The following is a 16,435-nucleotide window of genomic DNA, read 5'->3' on the forward strand; positions in this document are numbered from 1 at the left end:
AATGCAAGATTAGGTCCTAAAGCATGTGGGCATACCATTTTAATGCTTAAAATTAGAATTATCTTTGTTCGTCAACCTTCAGAAGTAACATATTATTCAAATAATTTTCAGAAAAAGGTATTAAAAAGTAAAACTGAATAAAAAATGCTTTAATTTTAAACCTAACCTAGCTTTACACTTTAAATGCTTAAAATTATGGTAAAAAATAGATTTTATGTAACGTCAACCTTTGACCAAAAACAACTTACTCTACTAATATGTATAATAAGTCTGAAAAAGAAGAGACCCGTAAGTTTATTGTAATCGAAAAGAACAAAAAGAAGACTCGAACCGTTCCACGATCGTTTGGTCGAGTCTTGTTCTGTCAGGTCAAAGTTCAGTCTGCGCGCTTACTCTCCGTCTTTGAGAACAAGGAACAGAGAATTCTCTCTGTGAGCAAATATAAAGTGAAACTCAGACTGGTGTTTAGTTTGTTGATGATACAACTGTATCCTTAACCATATCCATGAATATCACCGGCTGTGTTTTCTAGGCGGTGAGTTTGCTAGTTTTTCGCTGTTGTGTCTGTTAGCATTGCTAGCCTCGTTAGCCGCTTTGGTGGACTGATGACCGAATCCAGAGTTAATTAGTCCAATTTTGAAGCTAACAGGGGGAGACTATTTTAAAGTGTGTCGCGGTAAATCCAGGCGTGCAGCCATGCAGGACCTACTGGCTAACGTGGACCACATCAAGTTTGACCTGGAGATCGCCGTGGAGCAACAGCATGGAGCGCAGCCTCTTCCTTTCCCTGGCATGGACAGTAAGTGCTGCGCTGCTGGTTGCTACCCACTTACCACAGATAGCTATCCTAAGATGCATTGTTCCTGGTTGTGTGACCTGCATCTGATTATGGTGATCCTGATGGTATTGTTTTTGTGTCTGTAGAATCCGGTTCTGCTGTGTGCGAGTTCTTCATGAGAGCAGCGTGTGTAAAAGGTAAACAGGAATAAGCAGTGCTCGATGTACTACGTCAGACCAAATGACAAATGCACATAGTTGTCAAACATCATTATTCTCCCCAGGACCACGGGATAATGCACTTTAAATCACCTTCTCATTAAAGTTGAAATGAACTGTTTTGTGATTGTGCTGTTAGGTGGGATGTGTCCGTTTCGTCACATCAGTGGAGAGAAGACAGTTGTCTGTAAGCACTGGCTGAGAGGACTGTGTAAAAAAGGGGACCAGTGCGAGTTTCTCCATGAATACGACATGACCAAGATGCCTGAATGTTACTTCTACTCCAAGTTTGGTTCGTTGACATTCTCCGAATATAACTGATTATTTTATGATCTGTTTTTACATTTTTATGTATATATTTTTTCTTTGACCTTCACAGGTGAGTGTAGCAACAAGGAATGTCCGTTCCTGCACATCGATCCAGAGTCTAAGATAAAAGACTGTCCCTGGTATGACAGAGGCTTCTGCAAACATGGTGAGTTCAAGTCTATGAAGATTCTCAGTCATCCAGGTCATGGTCAAGATTGAAAGTTCTGTTAGGCAACTGGACGTGAATTTTCTAAAAGAAGACGTTTCACCTCTCTAACAGAACTTTCAAACATGTTGAGTTCAAGAAATTTACAAAAGCTGATGGAGTTTCTTGGAGTGAATGATTAAACGCAGATTTGAACAGACCACTTTCCAATCCTTACATTGTTATATTCTTGTTTTTTCTCTTTAAGGTCCTGACTGCAGACACAGGCACACGAGACGAGTGATCTGTGTGAATTATCTGGTGGGATTTTGTCCAGAAGGGAAATCTTGTAAATTTATGCAGTATGTTATTCTATTTATTTGATGTCTATTTGAGCTTTGAGCTCAAGTTGCTACTGAAATTACAACAGATTACAGTATTTCTCCTGGCAGTTACAAAGATTTAAAAATGAGATGTTTTTCTGCAGCCCTCGTTTTGAGTTACCAATGGGAGCATCTGAACAACCTCCTCTACCACAGCAGAACATGAACCAAACCAAGGTGAGGGGACAAAAAAAAATATATATATATATACTGTACAACCTTATTTACTATTGGAGTCACATTTTTTTGTACCTGCTTCCTGTCGCAGCCTGTGCCCATCCTCGGTCGGTCGTCGGTCTCTTTAATTCAGTTGACCAACTCCAGTCCGGCCCAGCGGCAGCAGAATCACTCAGGAGGTGTTTTTCCACAGAACAACATGATGGGCCAGAGAGGACCTCGTCCACTGGACCAGGTCACCTGCTACAAGGTAAGTCATCAAAGTTTAAGCAAAATCCAAGTAACATCACATTACTATGGTTAAAGGGAGATTTATTTTCACATCCCTGTGGCAGTAAGAATTTTTAAATTTTAAATTTTTTGTCATCATTGTCTTCAGTGTGGAGAGAAGGGCCACTATGCCAACAAATGCACAAAAGGTCACTTGGCCTTCCTCAGCGGTCAGTAACCTTCAGCTCAGCGGTCCAGACACCACAGCAGTTCCATAGTCCACCCTCGAGGTGGAGCAGAGGAGACAGAACAGCAGCTCAGCTCCAAGGGGTGATGTTAAAGACTGGTGCCATTTACAGTGGGTTTCCTGAGAAGACTCTGAGGTCATAACCTCTTCGTTTGTGGTTGAGTTAAAAAAAGAAAAAAAAGAAAGAAAAAAAACTGAACTGTGAAGAACCTTTGTGGCATCAGCGAGATGTCACAGCCATGGTTAAGTCTTTTGTCTCAGTAGATGCAACTCTGTAAAATATTGTTTGTATACTCTTTTCCAGTTCATGTGACCATGCTGCAAATCTGGTCATTCTAAATTTGTATAAAAAAAAAAAGAAAGAAAAAAATCTGAGCTGGGCAGGAAGTTCCTCTAATGACATTTCTACTTTAAACTACTGAAACCTTCATCAATTTAAGGTACACTGTAAAAGACAAACATTTATATTCAACTTCTGTTTGATTCATCATTAGTTTACTGCAGATTTTACATGGATACACTTACCTGTAGGTAAAGGTGTTGTCTGTTATTCTTTCAGGAACATCAGAAATGGTTCTTTATCAGTTACAAATTTATGTTCAACAGTCACTATACAAGGTGTAAATAAATGTTCATGTTAAACTGACATTAACTTTTTAACTTTTATTTACTGACCACTGTTCAAACCAGTATTGTCTCAGTAGTGAACTATGTTCAGAATAATGTCCACATTTCTGATACCGCGTCAGCATAACGAGGCGGAGGGAAAATTTCTGTTATCTAATGTGAGTTGACATTTGAAAATCAGAAAACGGAGATTAGATTTGTATTCGATTGGTTCTAAAAATCAGAGTTGCTTCAGCCTCTTGTTCTGAACATAAAAAGTTTAAACAATGTAAAAAGTACAAGAGATGGATATAAACCTTTTATATTGTTTATTGGTCATGACAGTCAAACAACAGCTGAATAGAACAAGGAGCAAAGAGATCCATTTCAACCCATGACGATTGCGTCGGTGTTGAGCTCAATGGTACTTCCTCCAACGATCGTGTTCTAGAAGAAACAGAAGTGGAAGTTTTTTTTTTTGACTGTTTTGTTTTTCATTGTCTGAGTTGTTGAATAAACTTGTACATTGGTCTCATTATGTTTGGTAAATGCTGGAACAACACACAATAAAGGAGAATGTCTTACTGATGTGATCGTATTCCCACACGTAGCTCAATGCCACGTAACCTGTCAGAATCATAGCTATTCCACCGATGCCGCCCTTCTTCACGTAAATGTACTTGTTCAGGTATCTGTCCCGGCCTAAAAGAGCAAAAGATGGGCTGGATGAGATAGAATCAATCACAAAATAAGTGATGAAAACTGATGAAAGCTTCACTTTCATCAGTTTTTCATCAGCCAATGCAAGCTGCTTCTATAACAATACGATTCTACAGATTAAGATTAAGACAAACCAACAACACACGTCAAAGTAAAAGACTTTAAAAGGACAGTTTTTAGTCCAAACTTCCTCACCCCTGCAAATGGCTGAGATGATGCCTTTGGGAGACATATCTCGACTTCCAAACCAAGCTCCCAGTTCCCCGAGCTTCACATCCCTCAGTGCTTTGGCAGCTATGGAAACTGGTCAGAGACAAGACAGCAAAAATTGTCAGTTTATTGTAGTAGCTCTGATTTTTCAAACATTGATTTCTGTAAAGTTATTTTCTATAATGTATTAAATCTACTTGAAGACTTTGTGGTGACACAACCTGCTTTTTTCTGGTTTCTGAACCAAACAAGAAAACCAAAGACTCTTGTTAATAAATTTGTAACAAATTGACGAACTATATATTCATACCAATAAGCTTCAACTTAAGTTCTTTTGTAGATTTAACTTGTTAATAGTTTGTTCTTATCAAAAAATATAAAGAAAATACTAGGATGACTATGTATAACTGAAGAAGATTATACATATTTAAAGTTAAAGAAAACAGTTAAAAAACAATGTTAACTTCTAAGAAAGGTATGAAAAAGAAATACTTAAAATGTTAACTGACTTATTTAGCAGCAGTTTGTCACAACCTCAACAACATATCCTCCATCATATAGGTTTGTACTCTAAACCATAAAGTCAGTTACTTCACGTCTCTAGTGTTGATGGCGTGGGGCCGTATATAATATTTAAGGATTTGTAGTCATTTTATTATACTTAGTTTATGACATCAATTTAAAACAAGAATACAATGTATAAGCATTTAGTTCGAAGCCTTTGAGTTGTATCTTATAACGGAGTAAATTTAGCAGAAGCTCAACTGGGTTTCGGTAAAGAGTCGTGTAGCAAACTACACTCTACAAAATGAACGTTACTTTATTGTAACAAAAGCAGTACAGTCTTCAGGTAAAACTACACACAAATGGTAATTGTGTTGTCATTTAGACGTTTTATGCACTAATACCAGCCAATGACACGCAAAGTCCTTGACGCGAGTCAAGGATTGAGAGCGGCCTTTGGTCACCGACAGCCGTTAAATGTGTTCACCGACACAGTCGAAGTTACAAAAACACGCACGCAAAATGGGCCAAACATTCACATTCAACCACAACAGACCCAAAACACAGGGTTTAAAGTGTTATTTTGACACTGAACGCGTTACTTTACCTTCTTTGCCGGCCATCTTGACTGGTACAAGGATGAGCTCGCCGCAGAGACTGATGGGAAACAAAAATGAAGAGGTGTATTATGGGAAACCGCGTGGTTTGGCTACAGTTGTTCGCTAGAGGGCAGCAAAGCCTACATGAATATACAGCTCTACCATCGCTGTTATTTCTGCTTAGTCCTCATAATTATACAGGTATAGTCGACAGCTTAGTCCTCATAATTATACAGGTATAATCGACAATTCCTACATATAATAAAATTAATTAATTAAATTAAATTAAATTAAATTAATTAAATTAAAAATAAATACTGTTAGTTGTTTTGTACATCCCTTAAAATCACCTGCTTTTTTTTTAGTAATACAACTGTTAATCCTTTCCAAATTTATTTTTCTTAACCACAGCAGCCCACCTTGTGAACAGCCATCCATATCGACAACATAATGCATGTAGATATGTAGTTAAGGAAGGTCTTATTCACTCCGGTGTTTGGGTTTGACAGTGAGTGGTGCTGTGGACATTCAGGTCCCAACTCTGCAACCGCACCAATCAATACACTCCTCTCTATCTGCACTCCATCTTACCAAGCTGTCCTTCTCAGGCTCACTTCACCCCCAACTCCTACTCTCTCTCTCTCTTTCTCACTCTCTCTCTCTCTCCCTAACTAATCCTTACCACGACCATAAACCTAATAGTACAGTAAGACATCAAACATTTGTCAAAACTGTCAAGACATCCATCCTTTCTATAGTTAGACATGTTTTAAACACACTGTGTTTGTCCTGCATTTCTGACAAGTCTGTACCAACGCCACGGAGTGACTGCCACACACACACACACACACATCAGCACAGGAAGGATGGAAGGATGATTTTATTCCACCTCAAGAGGCAGTTGCCCTGGAGGTCTGCCACAGAGACAGCTCTTTGTAGCTGATAGAGAGGGACGGAGCGAGGGGGAGAGAATGGTCAATGGAGTCAGGGAGGCAGGGAGGGAAGGCGGGAGGGAGGTGGTTTGTGTGAAGAATGGAAAGACACGTATAAAAGAGGAGCAAAAAGTGAAGAATACTGAAGTCACAAAAGGAGAAAGTGGCAAAGGGCAGACGACAAAGGATGAAGAAGAGAGAGGTAGAAGAAAGTGAACCCACGTCTTTGGACACAGCTCTATAACACACACACACACACACACACACACGACCTTTGCCCAGCCACTGACATCAGCACCGTGGCGTCGTTTATTCCATTCTGGTTCAGGATCCTATACTTTACTTTATTTTCTGCCAGAGAGACAAATTGAAATCAATATCATAATTCCCTCCCATGAGTATCTCACCCTCTGCCTCCTCCCCCTGCCATCATCGCTGTTACCCAGTCTTGTTATCATAACCCTTGATCCCTAACCCCAGTGACCCCATGTCGCCTCCTTCTCACCTCAGCTGTGGGTAACAGAGCGGCGGACAGACAGACACCAGACAGAGAGCTGGATGGACAACCTGGGGCTCACCAGCAGCTCTCCTGTTACTCCAATAATCACATTAGAGAAATGAGAATCACCGGGGGAGCTGTTACAGTGGAACAGCTCACTGGTCTGGTGATTGTCCCAGAGGGAACGACCGCAGCCACTAACTGTGTGTGGTTTTACTAAGTCGGGAGCAGGTTAAATAACCTGCTGCGCCAGGAAGAACAATTTCACATCTCAACATCTAACGTGATGAACTTTAATTCTTAATTTTCACGTCCAATCGGGTTTATAATTGGGGTCGAGGCTGCGGTTGTGTGAGAGAGGGAGAGAGAGAGAGAGAGAGAGAGAGAGAGAGATTACATTAGCTCAAACTCTCCACTGGGACGTTTTATCTATCATATAGATTAGAGCTTTAAACTCTAACTCTAACTCCACCATTAACAGTGAGACACACTCAAACATAGTGTCTGTTTATGACGTTCACAGCTGCAGCACGTCTTCATACTGACATGGAACCATTAAGAATGGGAAACCAATTATCTTTAAGGTAATTGGGTCATTGTAAAAACCCAAAAGTCCAACGGTTCAGTTCAGCTTAGATGACAACAAACTGGGACGACATCATGGACGTTATGGACCATGTGATCTTCCCATGTGAACGTGCACAGCTATTAAAGCTGCCACTGCTCTGTGATCATCCTTTACCTGCACAGGTCACATCAGGTGGAGGTGGAGCCGGTGTCGTCTCTGCAGATGCGTCTCTGTTTCTTAGTTTGTACTAAATAAGTCAGTCTGAGTCCCTGGAGCAACACTGCTCCTTCACTGCCCTCCTCCTCCTCCTCCTCCTCCTCTCCTCCTCCACTGGGACTTGTTATCTTCTGCAACGATAAAAGTCCATCGTTACTGCCCTGAAAAACTGCATTTCTGTGGAAAAGCATATTGACACGAGTCGTTACCTGAAGTCTGACTGAAGCAGCGTGTGTTAGGAACAACTGGAGCCGTTACTGCGAACATTCACTGTCCTTCAACTGTTCATCAGCAGCTGAGGCTCCGTCATAGGGATCAGCACCACAAATTCAATACCAACGCAACTTGTTTTCTTACTGACCAGTTCAGGGCCAGAACGAGGTGGGCTGCAGTGACGGGGGGGAGGAGGATGAAGTCAGCCGGACTGGTCAGTGCTGCAGTACTGACCAATATCACATCTGAGGACAGAAGAAGAGAAGTTTAAATACTTAAAAAATACAACAAGACACATACTAATACAAGGAGGAAACAAATGTTAAAGTGTTATAGACGGTCAGATCTTTGTTCATCCAGAAGTGAAAAAATTCAGCAGCACAGCAGCAAAAGTCAGAGGCAAAAACAGTAGCAATTAAATTAAATTTAAAATAGTCATCCTCACAAAACTAAATGTTTATTGATCATATGCTGCGGTGAAGACCATCTTCATCTGATTAAGTCTCAATCCCATTCAGAGACAGACCTGTCCAGGGTCTACAGCAGGGGTCAGCTCTGACGTCTAACAGTCACACAGCCACTGTACTTCACTGCTGCAGCCAATTTGTACAGGAGTGAGAACAAATCAAGTTCTTACAACGCACTCAAGGCACTGTTTTAGTTTTCACACTTTTCTTACATTCCAGCTGTGGACAAAGTGTGTGTGTGTCTGTGTGTGTGTGTCGAGTGCTTTTGTATTTTTACTGCTTTTCTGCCTTTTTGTCCCGCGAGGGTAAAAGACGGAGATGATACAGAGTGGGTATGAAAGAACAGAAGTGTGTGTGTGTGTGGATTTCCACTACAAAGAACCACAGATGGTGTTGTGAACGAGAAAGACGCCGCTCTGACTCTCTCTCTGTGTGTGTGTGTCTAAGACAGGGAGAAACCATAATGATGTTGAGCAGTGATTTTGTCACCGTGTTTTATCAAACGCTGCCGTAGAACGACAATAATTGTGTTTGTGTCAGGTTCAGAATGAAAGTGAGGAAGAGGAGAGAGGAGAAGAAGAAGAGACTCAGGAGACAAGTGAACGCAGCCAGACAAATGGGATTCTGCAACTCAACACAAAGCGCTTTCAAAGTCTAACGTCTTAATCCCAGAATGTGTCTTCTGTCAGATCACTTCAGTTCAGCCTCCAACCACAAACAGACGAATGGCTTCAGTCCCAGTGTTTTTGGCAGTTACAGCTGAAGAGGAGAAAAACTTAGTTACTGGATCCATTTAAACTGAGTCTGCACTGGCAGCTCTGCAGAAAGAACATCAGGGACACTATAGATCTACTGTACAGTGGCCTGTGGCCTGGCCGTACAGCAGGAAGGTCACTGGTTCGATCCCTGGTTTCCTCACGTGGTTCACAGATACGCAGGAATGGGCTGCTCGTTCATATCTAAACTGTTACAGCTGATGTTGGTCTCTACACATGGCAGCGCCCCCAGACATAACCTGTCAATCACTCATGAACCACACAGCCTCTGGTTCAAATCCCAGCCTTGGTTGTGAAGTGTTAAAGCTCCAGAAAACCTTCCCTCTCCCTGTGAGTACGTAGTTAAGTCTTGAACTGATTTATAAACACATTAAAACCAGAGTGTAATTCATTTTTTGTGTCGATCGTTGTGGGCGTTTATCTACAACGACAACAACAATCTTCCTTCTTCTGCACTTGTCTGGAAGTTGTCAGAACACAACAACAAACCTGTCCAGATTTCTCTGTGCCTGGAGCTCTTCATCGCAGCCAACTTTTCTTCAGCCTCGGAGGCGACTGTGCCGCCCAATATTCCCTCGACTTTCATCTGCGTCTGCCAAGAACTCTCCCATCCAATGGTGGATTCAGATTATGATGCAACTTCCTGTAAGCAAAACAGTTCTATTTTAGAACACGGTGACGACGTTAGCTGTGGACCCTGAGGTGGGAGTGAAGGGAAGGGGTTTTTTTAGGTGAGATCTGATTGGTTGAAGAGTCAGATCTGTCAGTGATGTCACCTCATGTGCCTACGTGGATGGTACAATATTTAGTTACAGAGTTCACTTTGACACCTACACCTGTCACCCCCGCCCTCCCTCTCTCTGTTTTACTCCCCTTTTTTCACGTGTTTTACTTTTATCCCACTACAAAACCCTGCTGCGACAAATCTTCACCAACGATGAACACTCTCTGCTCTTTGGCTACAGAAAACCCCGCAGTCTCTTACAGCTTCCTCTACACTTGTTCCTGTGTGAACCCTCTTTTTTTACCCTCTCTCCTCAGACTCTCCTGCAGCTACTCACCATCCTCCCCTTCATGTTCCCTCATTTCTGACAGTATGAACTCTACACCCACTCTTTCTTTTTTTCTTTTTTTATGAACCTCCTCCCTCTCCTCCCTCCTTCCCCATCCCATCTGCGTCCATCCCCAGATACCGCTGCTTTATATTCACACCTGTCTCCTTCTCCTTTTATCCCTCTTCTCCTTCACCTCCCTTTCGGATCCTTGCTTTTTCTACTTCCACACGCCCGTTTCTTGTGCTTCTCCCTGTCATTTTTAACCACGTAACAGAATCAATGTCCAGTCTCTGTGTGTCTGTTTTTCTCTTTTTTCTCAGATTAATTCCTTTTAACTAATTTATTTCTTCTTCTCTAATGTTTTTTGATAACCCCCCTCCCCCTCCCGACCCCCTCCACAGGTGAGCAGAGATGGTGATGGAGCAGTAGAACTATCAGTATGCAGAGTCATGGTGCTGTGGCTCTATCACCATTGATTGGAGCGGCAGCTAAATATAGACACTGTGGAGGTTCAGCATCTTTACCAGAGGGAGGGGGACAGAGGGGGGAGGTAGAGGGAGGTGTGCAACACACACACACACACGTATAGGCAGTAAGTCTGTGCCACAGATTTTTCAGTCAGACTCGGTTCAGTCCTGCAGGATATTAACTGGACGGAAATATAATTCCGTTAGACTGAAGGAGGCGTAACTGAGCTGACCTTTTTACACATTCATAAACGGAGAATAATATTTAGGATACACACACACACACATGCACACACACACACACCTAACACACACAGACACTGATTCTTCAGATTGCTGAAGGCTGAGACACCATGAAAAACCATTGATATTCAACACAGAACATAAAGTCAAAGATGCTTTACAGAGGCTGAGCAGAGACAGAGAGAGAGAGACAGAGAGAGAGAGACAGAGAGAGAGAGAGAGAGAGACAGAGAGAGAGACAGAGAGAGGGGGGCAGAGAGGGGGGACAGAGAGACAGAGAGAGAGAGAGAAAGAGAGGCGAGCGGCGGGCCGCGGGGCGGGGGGGGGGGGGGTAGCAGATAGACAAGAGAATACCTCCTGTGTCCAGAAGAGAAGTTTTTTGTTTTTTTTCAAATTATTCTCAGAAATATTTGTCAATCTAATTTAGTTTTTTTAATTTTGAATTTCTTTCCTTCAGTTTCACTATCCCTATGTTCTAGTAGGGCTCACAGCAGGTGGGATTTGAACCTGCAACCCTACAATGCAGCAGCAGCAGCAGCAGACCCTGAGTCTGACTGACCAATGGCAGCAGCACCAGCTCAGACGGTTGATGTGAATTGTCTTAAGAACTTAACTGTGCAGTACAAGAAAAGTACTACAGTATTAAACCTGCATTTGGAAGTTTTTAGACTCCGGTCCATGGCAGAATGATGACGAAATAGAAACTCCTCTTTATAGACACAGACAGTGACGATGTTACATACCATTTGGCTGTCATTCTGACCAAACATGGTCAGACACTGATCACACACAAACATGACAATGTTGCCCAATATTTGGCTCTGTCTACATGCTCAGCTTGACCCAATAAACATCTCAAAATATGGCAACAGCTTCTTCTTGTCAGTTCTTGGCGTTTCCTGTCATATGGCAACAGCTTCTTCTTGTCAGTTAACGTTTCCTGTTATTCTGGCCCTTACATGATGTTTTCTCTACCACACACACACACACTGGTCTTTGTGTTTTGTGAGTACTTCACATAGACAGAATACAGCCCCCCCCCACCAATACCTTGACCATCACTAACACAAATACATGTCTGACATTAACCCCCCTTCAGTACCCCAGCCCTAAACCCTCAAAAACACCCTCTCACTCAGAGGGTACCTGAAAACTGTCCCCACAATAATAGTATTTTAGGTTTCAAGTCCCCACAAGTACAGCTACACAACCACACACACACACATCTCCTACCCTCCATCCTCCCTCTCCCTTCCCCTACACACACACACACCTCAGCTCCTCGGTCCATCCTCACTCCCTCTGTTGCTGCTGATGCTGCTGCTGCTGCTGGTGCGTCAGGAGCGCATGAAGGCAGGACGGAGCCGGGGCTTCCCTTCTGTCTGATGGAGGAGACAGGCTGAGGACAGCGGGTCCAGGCGACAGGGAGGAGAACCAGCGACTCCTCGACAGAGACAGAGGAGCGGAGACAGACAAAGGTAAAGACACCGTTAATAACCTGTTGTTCGAGCCTTTCTGGTTCTGAGTGTTTGTTTCGCTGAAAGCGCATCGACTGCAAATAGAAAAAAAAAAAAAAACAATTAACAAAAAAACCGGAGAAATGTTTCCGAAAATAACCTGAGAGATGATTAATCTTAATTTGGATTATTTTGGGGGGATGATTTCAACAAATAATGTAAAAAAATGTACGTGACTGTACTACAGCCTGTATGTGGTATTGTTGTAGTATTGTTGTAGTATTCGTTCTCCACGTCGGTTTGTTCGGTGTTCTGCTGCTCATTTTAGTCCTTTGTAAGTAAACAATAGAAACTGCAGCGCGGCGATGGACTGTAAATCAATTACCGTCTCTGGGCTGGAGGACGGAGAGCGCCCCCTAACGTCTGAAAATACAAGGAGAGACTTCAGTGACTCTCTGCGCATTTCAATCACTGAGAAACTAGAGACGCGACCGCACGACGGTGAAACATTTTTTTATTATGTCCTGTCTCCTGTCCAGACTGTGTCCGGGGGCTGGTTCGAGGCCCGCCTGCGGTACAGTATCGTGTTGTTGTCGTTGTGGTGTAGACAACAGCCACAGGTCTGAGCGGTGTTGGTGTAGTAGACAAACACGGGACGTGTGTGTGTGTGTTTACATACAGTGTCAGCCTCCGTTAATGTTGATTCAGCTGGTCTCAGTGATATTTACCTCAGCAGGCAACAGTTGACTGGAGTCAGTGATGGAGGAAGAAACTGAAATGTGATTTAAAAAAGAAAAATACTGCTGTTTAACTGTGAAACCACCACCTGACATTGGTCCTGAACATTTATTTTTGTTTTTGTTTAAATTTTCTTGGCCAGAACCACTAGATGATAATTGGTTAAAGATTGTGACAACTGACCTAAAACACCATGTCATGTGACAATATCAACAGGCTCTTATTGGAAGCTCCAGCTGTCAATCATAGCGTGGTTAATCACCACCATCTGAACTCACTGATTTGTCAAATATTTCTGTAAATGGATCGACCTGAGAGTTAGGATTTCAGAAAAATGTTTGCTGTAAATATTAGTGAGGGGAAAATATTTAAAATTCTATAAAATTCTATAACAGAGCGAATACTATGTTGATATATCCTGTGCATCTTCAACATTTCATGTTTTAACCCAGAGCGTCTGCTGACATATAAAATAAAAAAGTTTAGTCTATGAATTATTGCGGTGACTTGTGAAATTTAAATTATTCTCGTTGTAACTTTCAAACAATTAAAAACCCGTTCTGCTGAGGGGCCTCGGAGAAAACCAGATGCACAAAGTCTCAGTGTTGTTCTGCAGACCAAGCAGGTGATGAATTGTTAATCACAGTCACTGCCTGGTGATGGATGAAGTGTTTTCTCCTGTCAGCGGTTTGTGTTTTCATGACAAACCTTTATCTCTATCGTCCTCGTATGGTTGAGTTTTGTTGATTTCAAGAAAAAAGTCAATTTCACACTGTAGTTGTTGAACTGTGACAATGGTTGAACTAATTGAATAAACAACAAATGAATCCTAATGAATGTAATCTCACCTGGGGCCTGTTGGATTAATGGAGGTGGTTCTGAAGGATGTTGGTTTTCCTGCAACGTTAGATACAAAATGTGAATGAATCAGTGGAGGTTGGATGTTCTGTGTTGGATGATTCAGTCGGTGGACTTTTGGTCAGTCGGTGAATAATCTCATCTGAACGATGTTGTTTTTCTACAGTGATGTGAAGCAGCGTCTGCTCTCTGCGCTCCTCCCACCTCGGCGTTTCTCTCATTTCAGATGCCTCTCACACAGTCCCACACCAACAGTCATTTATTTTTCTGTGATGTCTCCAACTGTGACTTCACCTTCAGCTGGAGAACGTGGTCCCAGCTGATTTATATTTGTTCTTAATTTCCTAAAAATAAATCTCCCTCCTGTCTCTTTTCCCTGTTGTTTCTCCGGCAGAGTCTCCATCGTCCAGCCTCGTCCAGTCTGTCGTTCACTTCTCTCTGATCGTGTCAAACATGCAAACGTCCAACAGTGTGTAGTTTGTAGAGTGTGTGTGTGTGTGTCTACCTGAGGTGAAGAGATGGGATCGGTGGGAGCAGAGAGGCGCAGACCCACTCCTGTCCAGACTCCTGAAGAGAGGGATGTTTGGCGGGATGGAGGACGAGCAGGATGGAGGGATGCTGGGAGGGAGGGATGGAGAGAGGGGCGAGAGAGCGGCGTGGTGCAGAGCTACAGCTTCGACTCGTACCAGCTGGAGGAGGAGGAGATCAATAAAGACGCCCCAGAGCGAGGTGTCCTGGCTCTGTCCGAACCTGGTGAGTGTGTGTACAGATAATCTGAGTACAGGCTGCTGTGTGTGTGTGTGTGTGTGTGTGTTCACTAACCTTTCAAAAAGGAGAAAAAAAACAACAGCTGCGATGAAAGAACAGATGTTACAGATGTCAACAACAATCAAAGTTAAAAAACAATAGAAAACTCTTCTCTGACAACAATCAAAGTTAAAAAACAAAAGATGAAAACTCTTCTCTAAGAGAAAACTGTGAGAGAGAGACTATTAGAAGACACTGATCTCTCTCTCTCTCTCTCTGCGTCTCAGTTAACACAATGTCATATTTCAAACACATTCCCAGTTTGTAGTCTGTGTATAATTTAATGTAGATGAATTCTTTGCTTTTTAATCAAGACAATGCCAAAGAGTTTGACTGTAACTAATTATTTCTGGTCCTATTTTAATGACACATTTTTAATCGTCTAAATTTAGGCGTTGATTTTAGCAAACAGTTTTATTTTTAAGGCTTAGTGAGTCTAAAGATGTAATTGGTTCCATTATAAAATCTTAGTTTGAATCATCACTTTGCCAGTAGGAGGCTATTAATAAATACACACACTTCAGTAAGGAATGGAAGAGGCTCTGTCGTGGTTCGGGGTTGTATTTCAGCCAGTTGTATTTGACAAGTATTAATAAATACACACACTTCAGTAAGTAATGGAAGAGGCTCTGTCGTGGTTCAGGGTTGTATTTCAGCCAGTTGTTACCTTGTGAAATAGTGGCCAGTGGGGTATAATTTTTATTATGTTTTTCTGTTATTTAAACCATTTCCAATAGTTAACCAGAATATTTGGCCCTTTCTTTTATGTGGCTCAGGATAAAAATAAGTTAAAGAGTTAAAAATAAGAGTAGTCAGAATAAATAAGTACATGAAACGCAGCAGGTCTGTTCAGAGAAAATTGCTGCGTTGCCTGGTAACACAGGTTGCTCAAAGGGCACGTTAATCACATCAGATGTGACCACGGCAACACAGCAAGTTCCCTGAACTCTCTGCTCCTCCATGTTGCTTCATCGTCGTCAAAGCTCAGTCGGCAGCACATAGAAACAGATGCAACGACATCAACGTGTCAGTTTGGAAAATAAAAGATCTTTTCATCCAGAAAGGCCTCAAGCTGAGAGCGAAGGATTTCTAGTCTGTAGGATATTGCATTTTTATGTAGTAAAAAAACATTCTGAAACATGAGCCTTCTTCAGTCAAAACAAAATGACATTTCCTTGGATTATTTTATCAAAATTATAAATTAAAATAGATTAGATTAGAGTCGAATCTAAGGTGTGTTATTCCTAATCTGTTGAAGTGAACGTTTTGTCTTTTTTGGTCTAAATGATTCAGTCACCCAGAGAAAAAAAAAGTAATTCTTAAAAAAAGAAAGAAAACTCCCACAGCAAGAGATTAGCAAGACATAAAAAGCTGCAATAATTAGAATAATTTTGATGAAGCTAAATATTAGCCTGAAACAGCTAAAGGTAAGAAAAAAAAATGCTTACGTTTATAAAGATTTGAACAGATATTTAAAACCTGACCCAGAAATACTACACTGAAATTTGATCAGTGGTTAAAGCCCCCAGAAGAGGTTGTTTTTTTTTGTTTGTTTTTCTGTGAAGATGTTAAAGGCAGTTAACATCAGGTCATTGTCTGGTTCTGACCCCGGGGCCATGTGTTTGTCTAACTGTGACCTTTAAGTAGATAATAACCTGTTCTTTTCCTGCTCTGGGTGAATCAAATCAACTGCTGCACCGACCGACCTCTGTTTCCTCAACAAACAGACTAATGTGTCCCTGAATGAAACCACGGACAGTAACTCCAGTGGTCAGTGTCCAACTTCAACCCAATGATTCATCAACACGTTCTCTGTAACAGCAGTGGACTTCCTCCTGCTGCTGCTGCTGCTGCTGCTGCAGACACATCCATCCTGATTAGCCGTGAGGAGGACGCAGCCCGTTGGCTTCAGACCTGCTTCAAACGTTTTGAAGTCATTTTTCTCCGAGTGCTTGAACATGATTTCCTGCTTCTTTAATTTTCCATCCCTGCTCTCTATCATCCCCCCTCCCTCCTACCCCCCCTACCCCCCC

At 42.0% G+C, this 16,435-nt stretch overlaps 3 protein-coding genes across 3 annotated transcripts in view; 2 read left to right on the forward strand and 1 right to left on the reverse strand.

The window, feature by feature from the left end:
* The first annotated feature begins 334 nt into the window (after window positions 1-334).
* Window positions 335-3,115, forward strand: cpsf4 (cleavage and polyadenylation specific factor 4). Its single transcript, XM_025064329.1, has 8 exons — window positions 335-799; window positions 925-975; window positions 1,136-1,288; window positions 1,376-1,471; window positions 1,719-1,812; window positions 1,938-2,010; window positions 2,102-2,260; window positions 2,390-3,115. Exons 1-8 carry the CDS (start codon window positions 697-699, stop codon window positions 2,456-2,458), a joined length of 798 nt encoding a protein of 265 aa, XP_024920097.1. The 5' UTR covers window positions 335-696; the 3' UTR covers window positions 2,459-3,115.
* A 270-nt stretch (window positions 3,116-3,385) lies between these two features.
* Window positions 3,386-7,298, reverse strand: atp5mf (ATP synthase membrane subunit f). Its single transcript, XM_008330225.3, has 5 exons — window positions 7,280-7,298; window positions 5,115-5,164; window positions 3,989-4,096; window positions 3,659-3,775; window positions 3,386-3,520 (listed from the first exon to the last, which is right to left on the reverse strand). The coding sequence occupies exons 2-5, from the start codon at window positions 5,128-5,130 to the stop codon at window positions 3,492-3,494; spliced, it is 270 nt and encodes an 89-aa protein (XP_008328447.1). The 5' UTR covers window positions 5,131-5,164; window positions 7,280-7,298; the 3' UTR covers window positions 3,386-3,491.
* A 4,517-nt stretch (window positions 7,299-11,815) lies between these two features.
* Window positions 11,816-16,435, forward strand: part of slc29a4a (solute carrier family 29 member 4a) — a 10,263-nt gene continuing 5,643 nt past the window's right edge. The window contains exons 1-2 of the mRNA XM_025064525.1: window positions 11,816-12,020; window positions 13,990-14,348. Coding sequence (XP_024920293.1) covers window positions 14,114-14,348 — 235 coding nt within the window. The 5' untranslated portion in view covers window positions 11,816-12,020; window positions 13,990-14,113. The remainder of the gene's footprint in view (window positions 12,021-13,989; window positions 14,349-16,435) is intronic.

Source organism: Cynoglossus semilaevis, chromosome 17 (genome assembly GCF_000523025.1).
Source record: "Cynoglossus semilaevis isolate Cse_v1.0 chromosome 17, Cse_v1.0, whole genome shotgun sequence".
In the NCBI taxonomy this organism is placed as follows: domain Eukaryota; kingdom Metazoa; phylum Chordata; class Actinopteri; order Pleuronectiformes; family Cynoglossidae; genus Cynoglossus; species Cynoglossus semilaevis.

Bases quoted from the DNA above. Each gene is read 5' to 3' on its own strand.
- cpsf4 (XM_025064329.1), top strand. From the start codon at position 697: ATGCAGGACCTACTGGCTAACGTGGACCACATCAAGTTTGACCTGGAG. The intron at 800-924 runs GTAAGTGCTGCG...TTGTGTCTGTAG, and splicing joins TCCTTTCCCTGGCATGGACA to AATCCGGTTCTGCTGTGTGC. The intron at 1,813-1,937 runs GTATGTTATTCT...GTTTTTCTGCAG, and splicing joins AAATCTTGTAAATTTATGCA to CCCTCGTTTTGAGTTACCAA.
- atp5mf (XM_008330225.3), bottom strand. The intron at 3,776-3,988 runs GTGAGGAAGTTT...TTGCTCTTTTAG, and splicing joins CATCTCAGCCATTTGCAGGG to GCCGGGACAGATACCTGAAC. The intron at 3,521-3,658 runs GTAAGACATTCT...TGTTTCTTCTAG, and splicing joins GTGGGAATACGATCACATCA to AACACGATCGTTGGAGGAAG.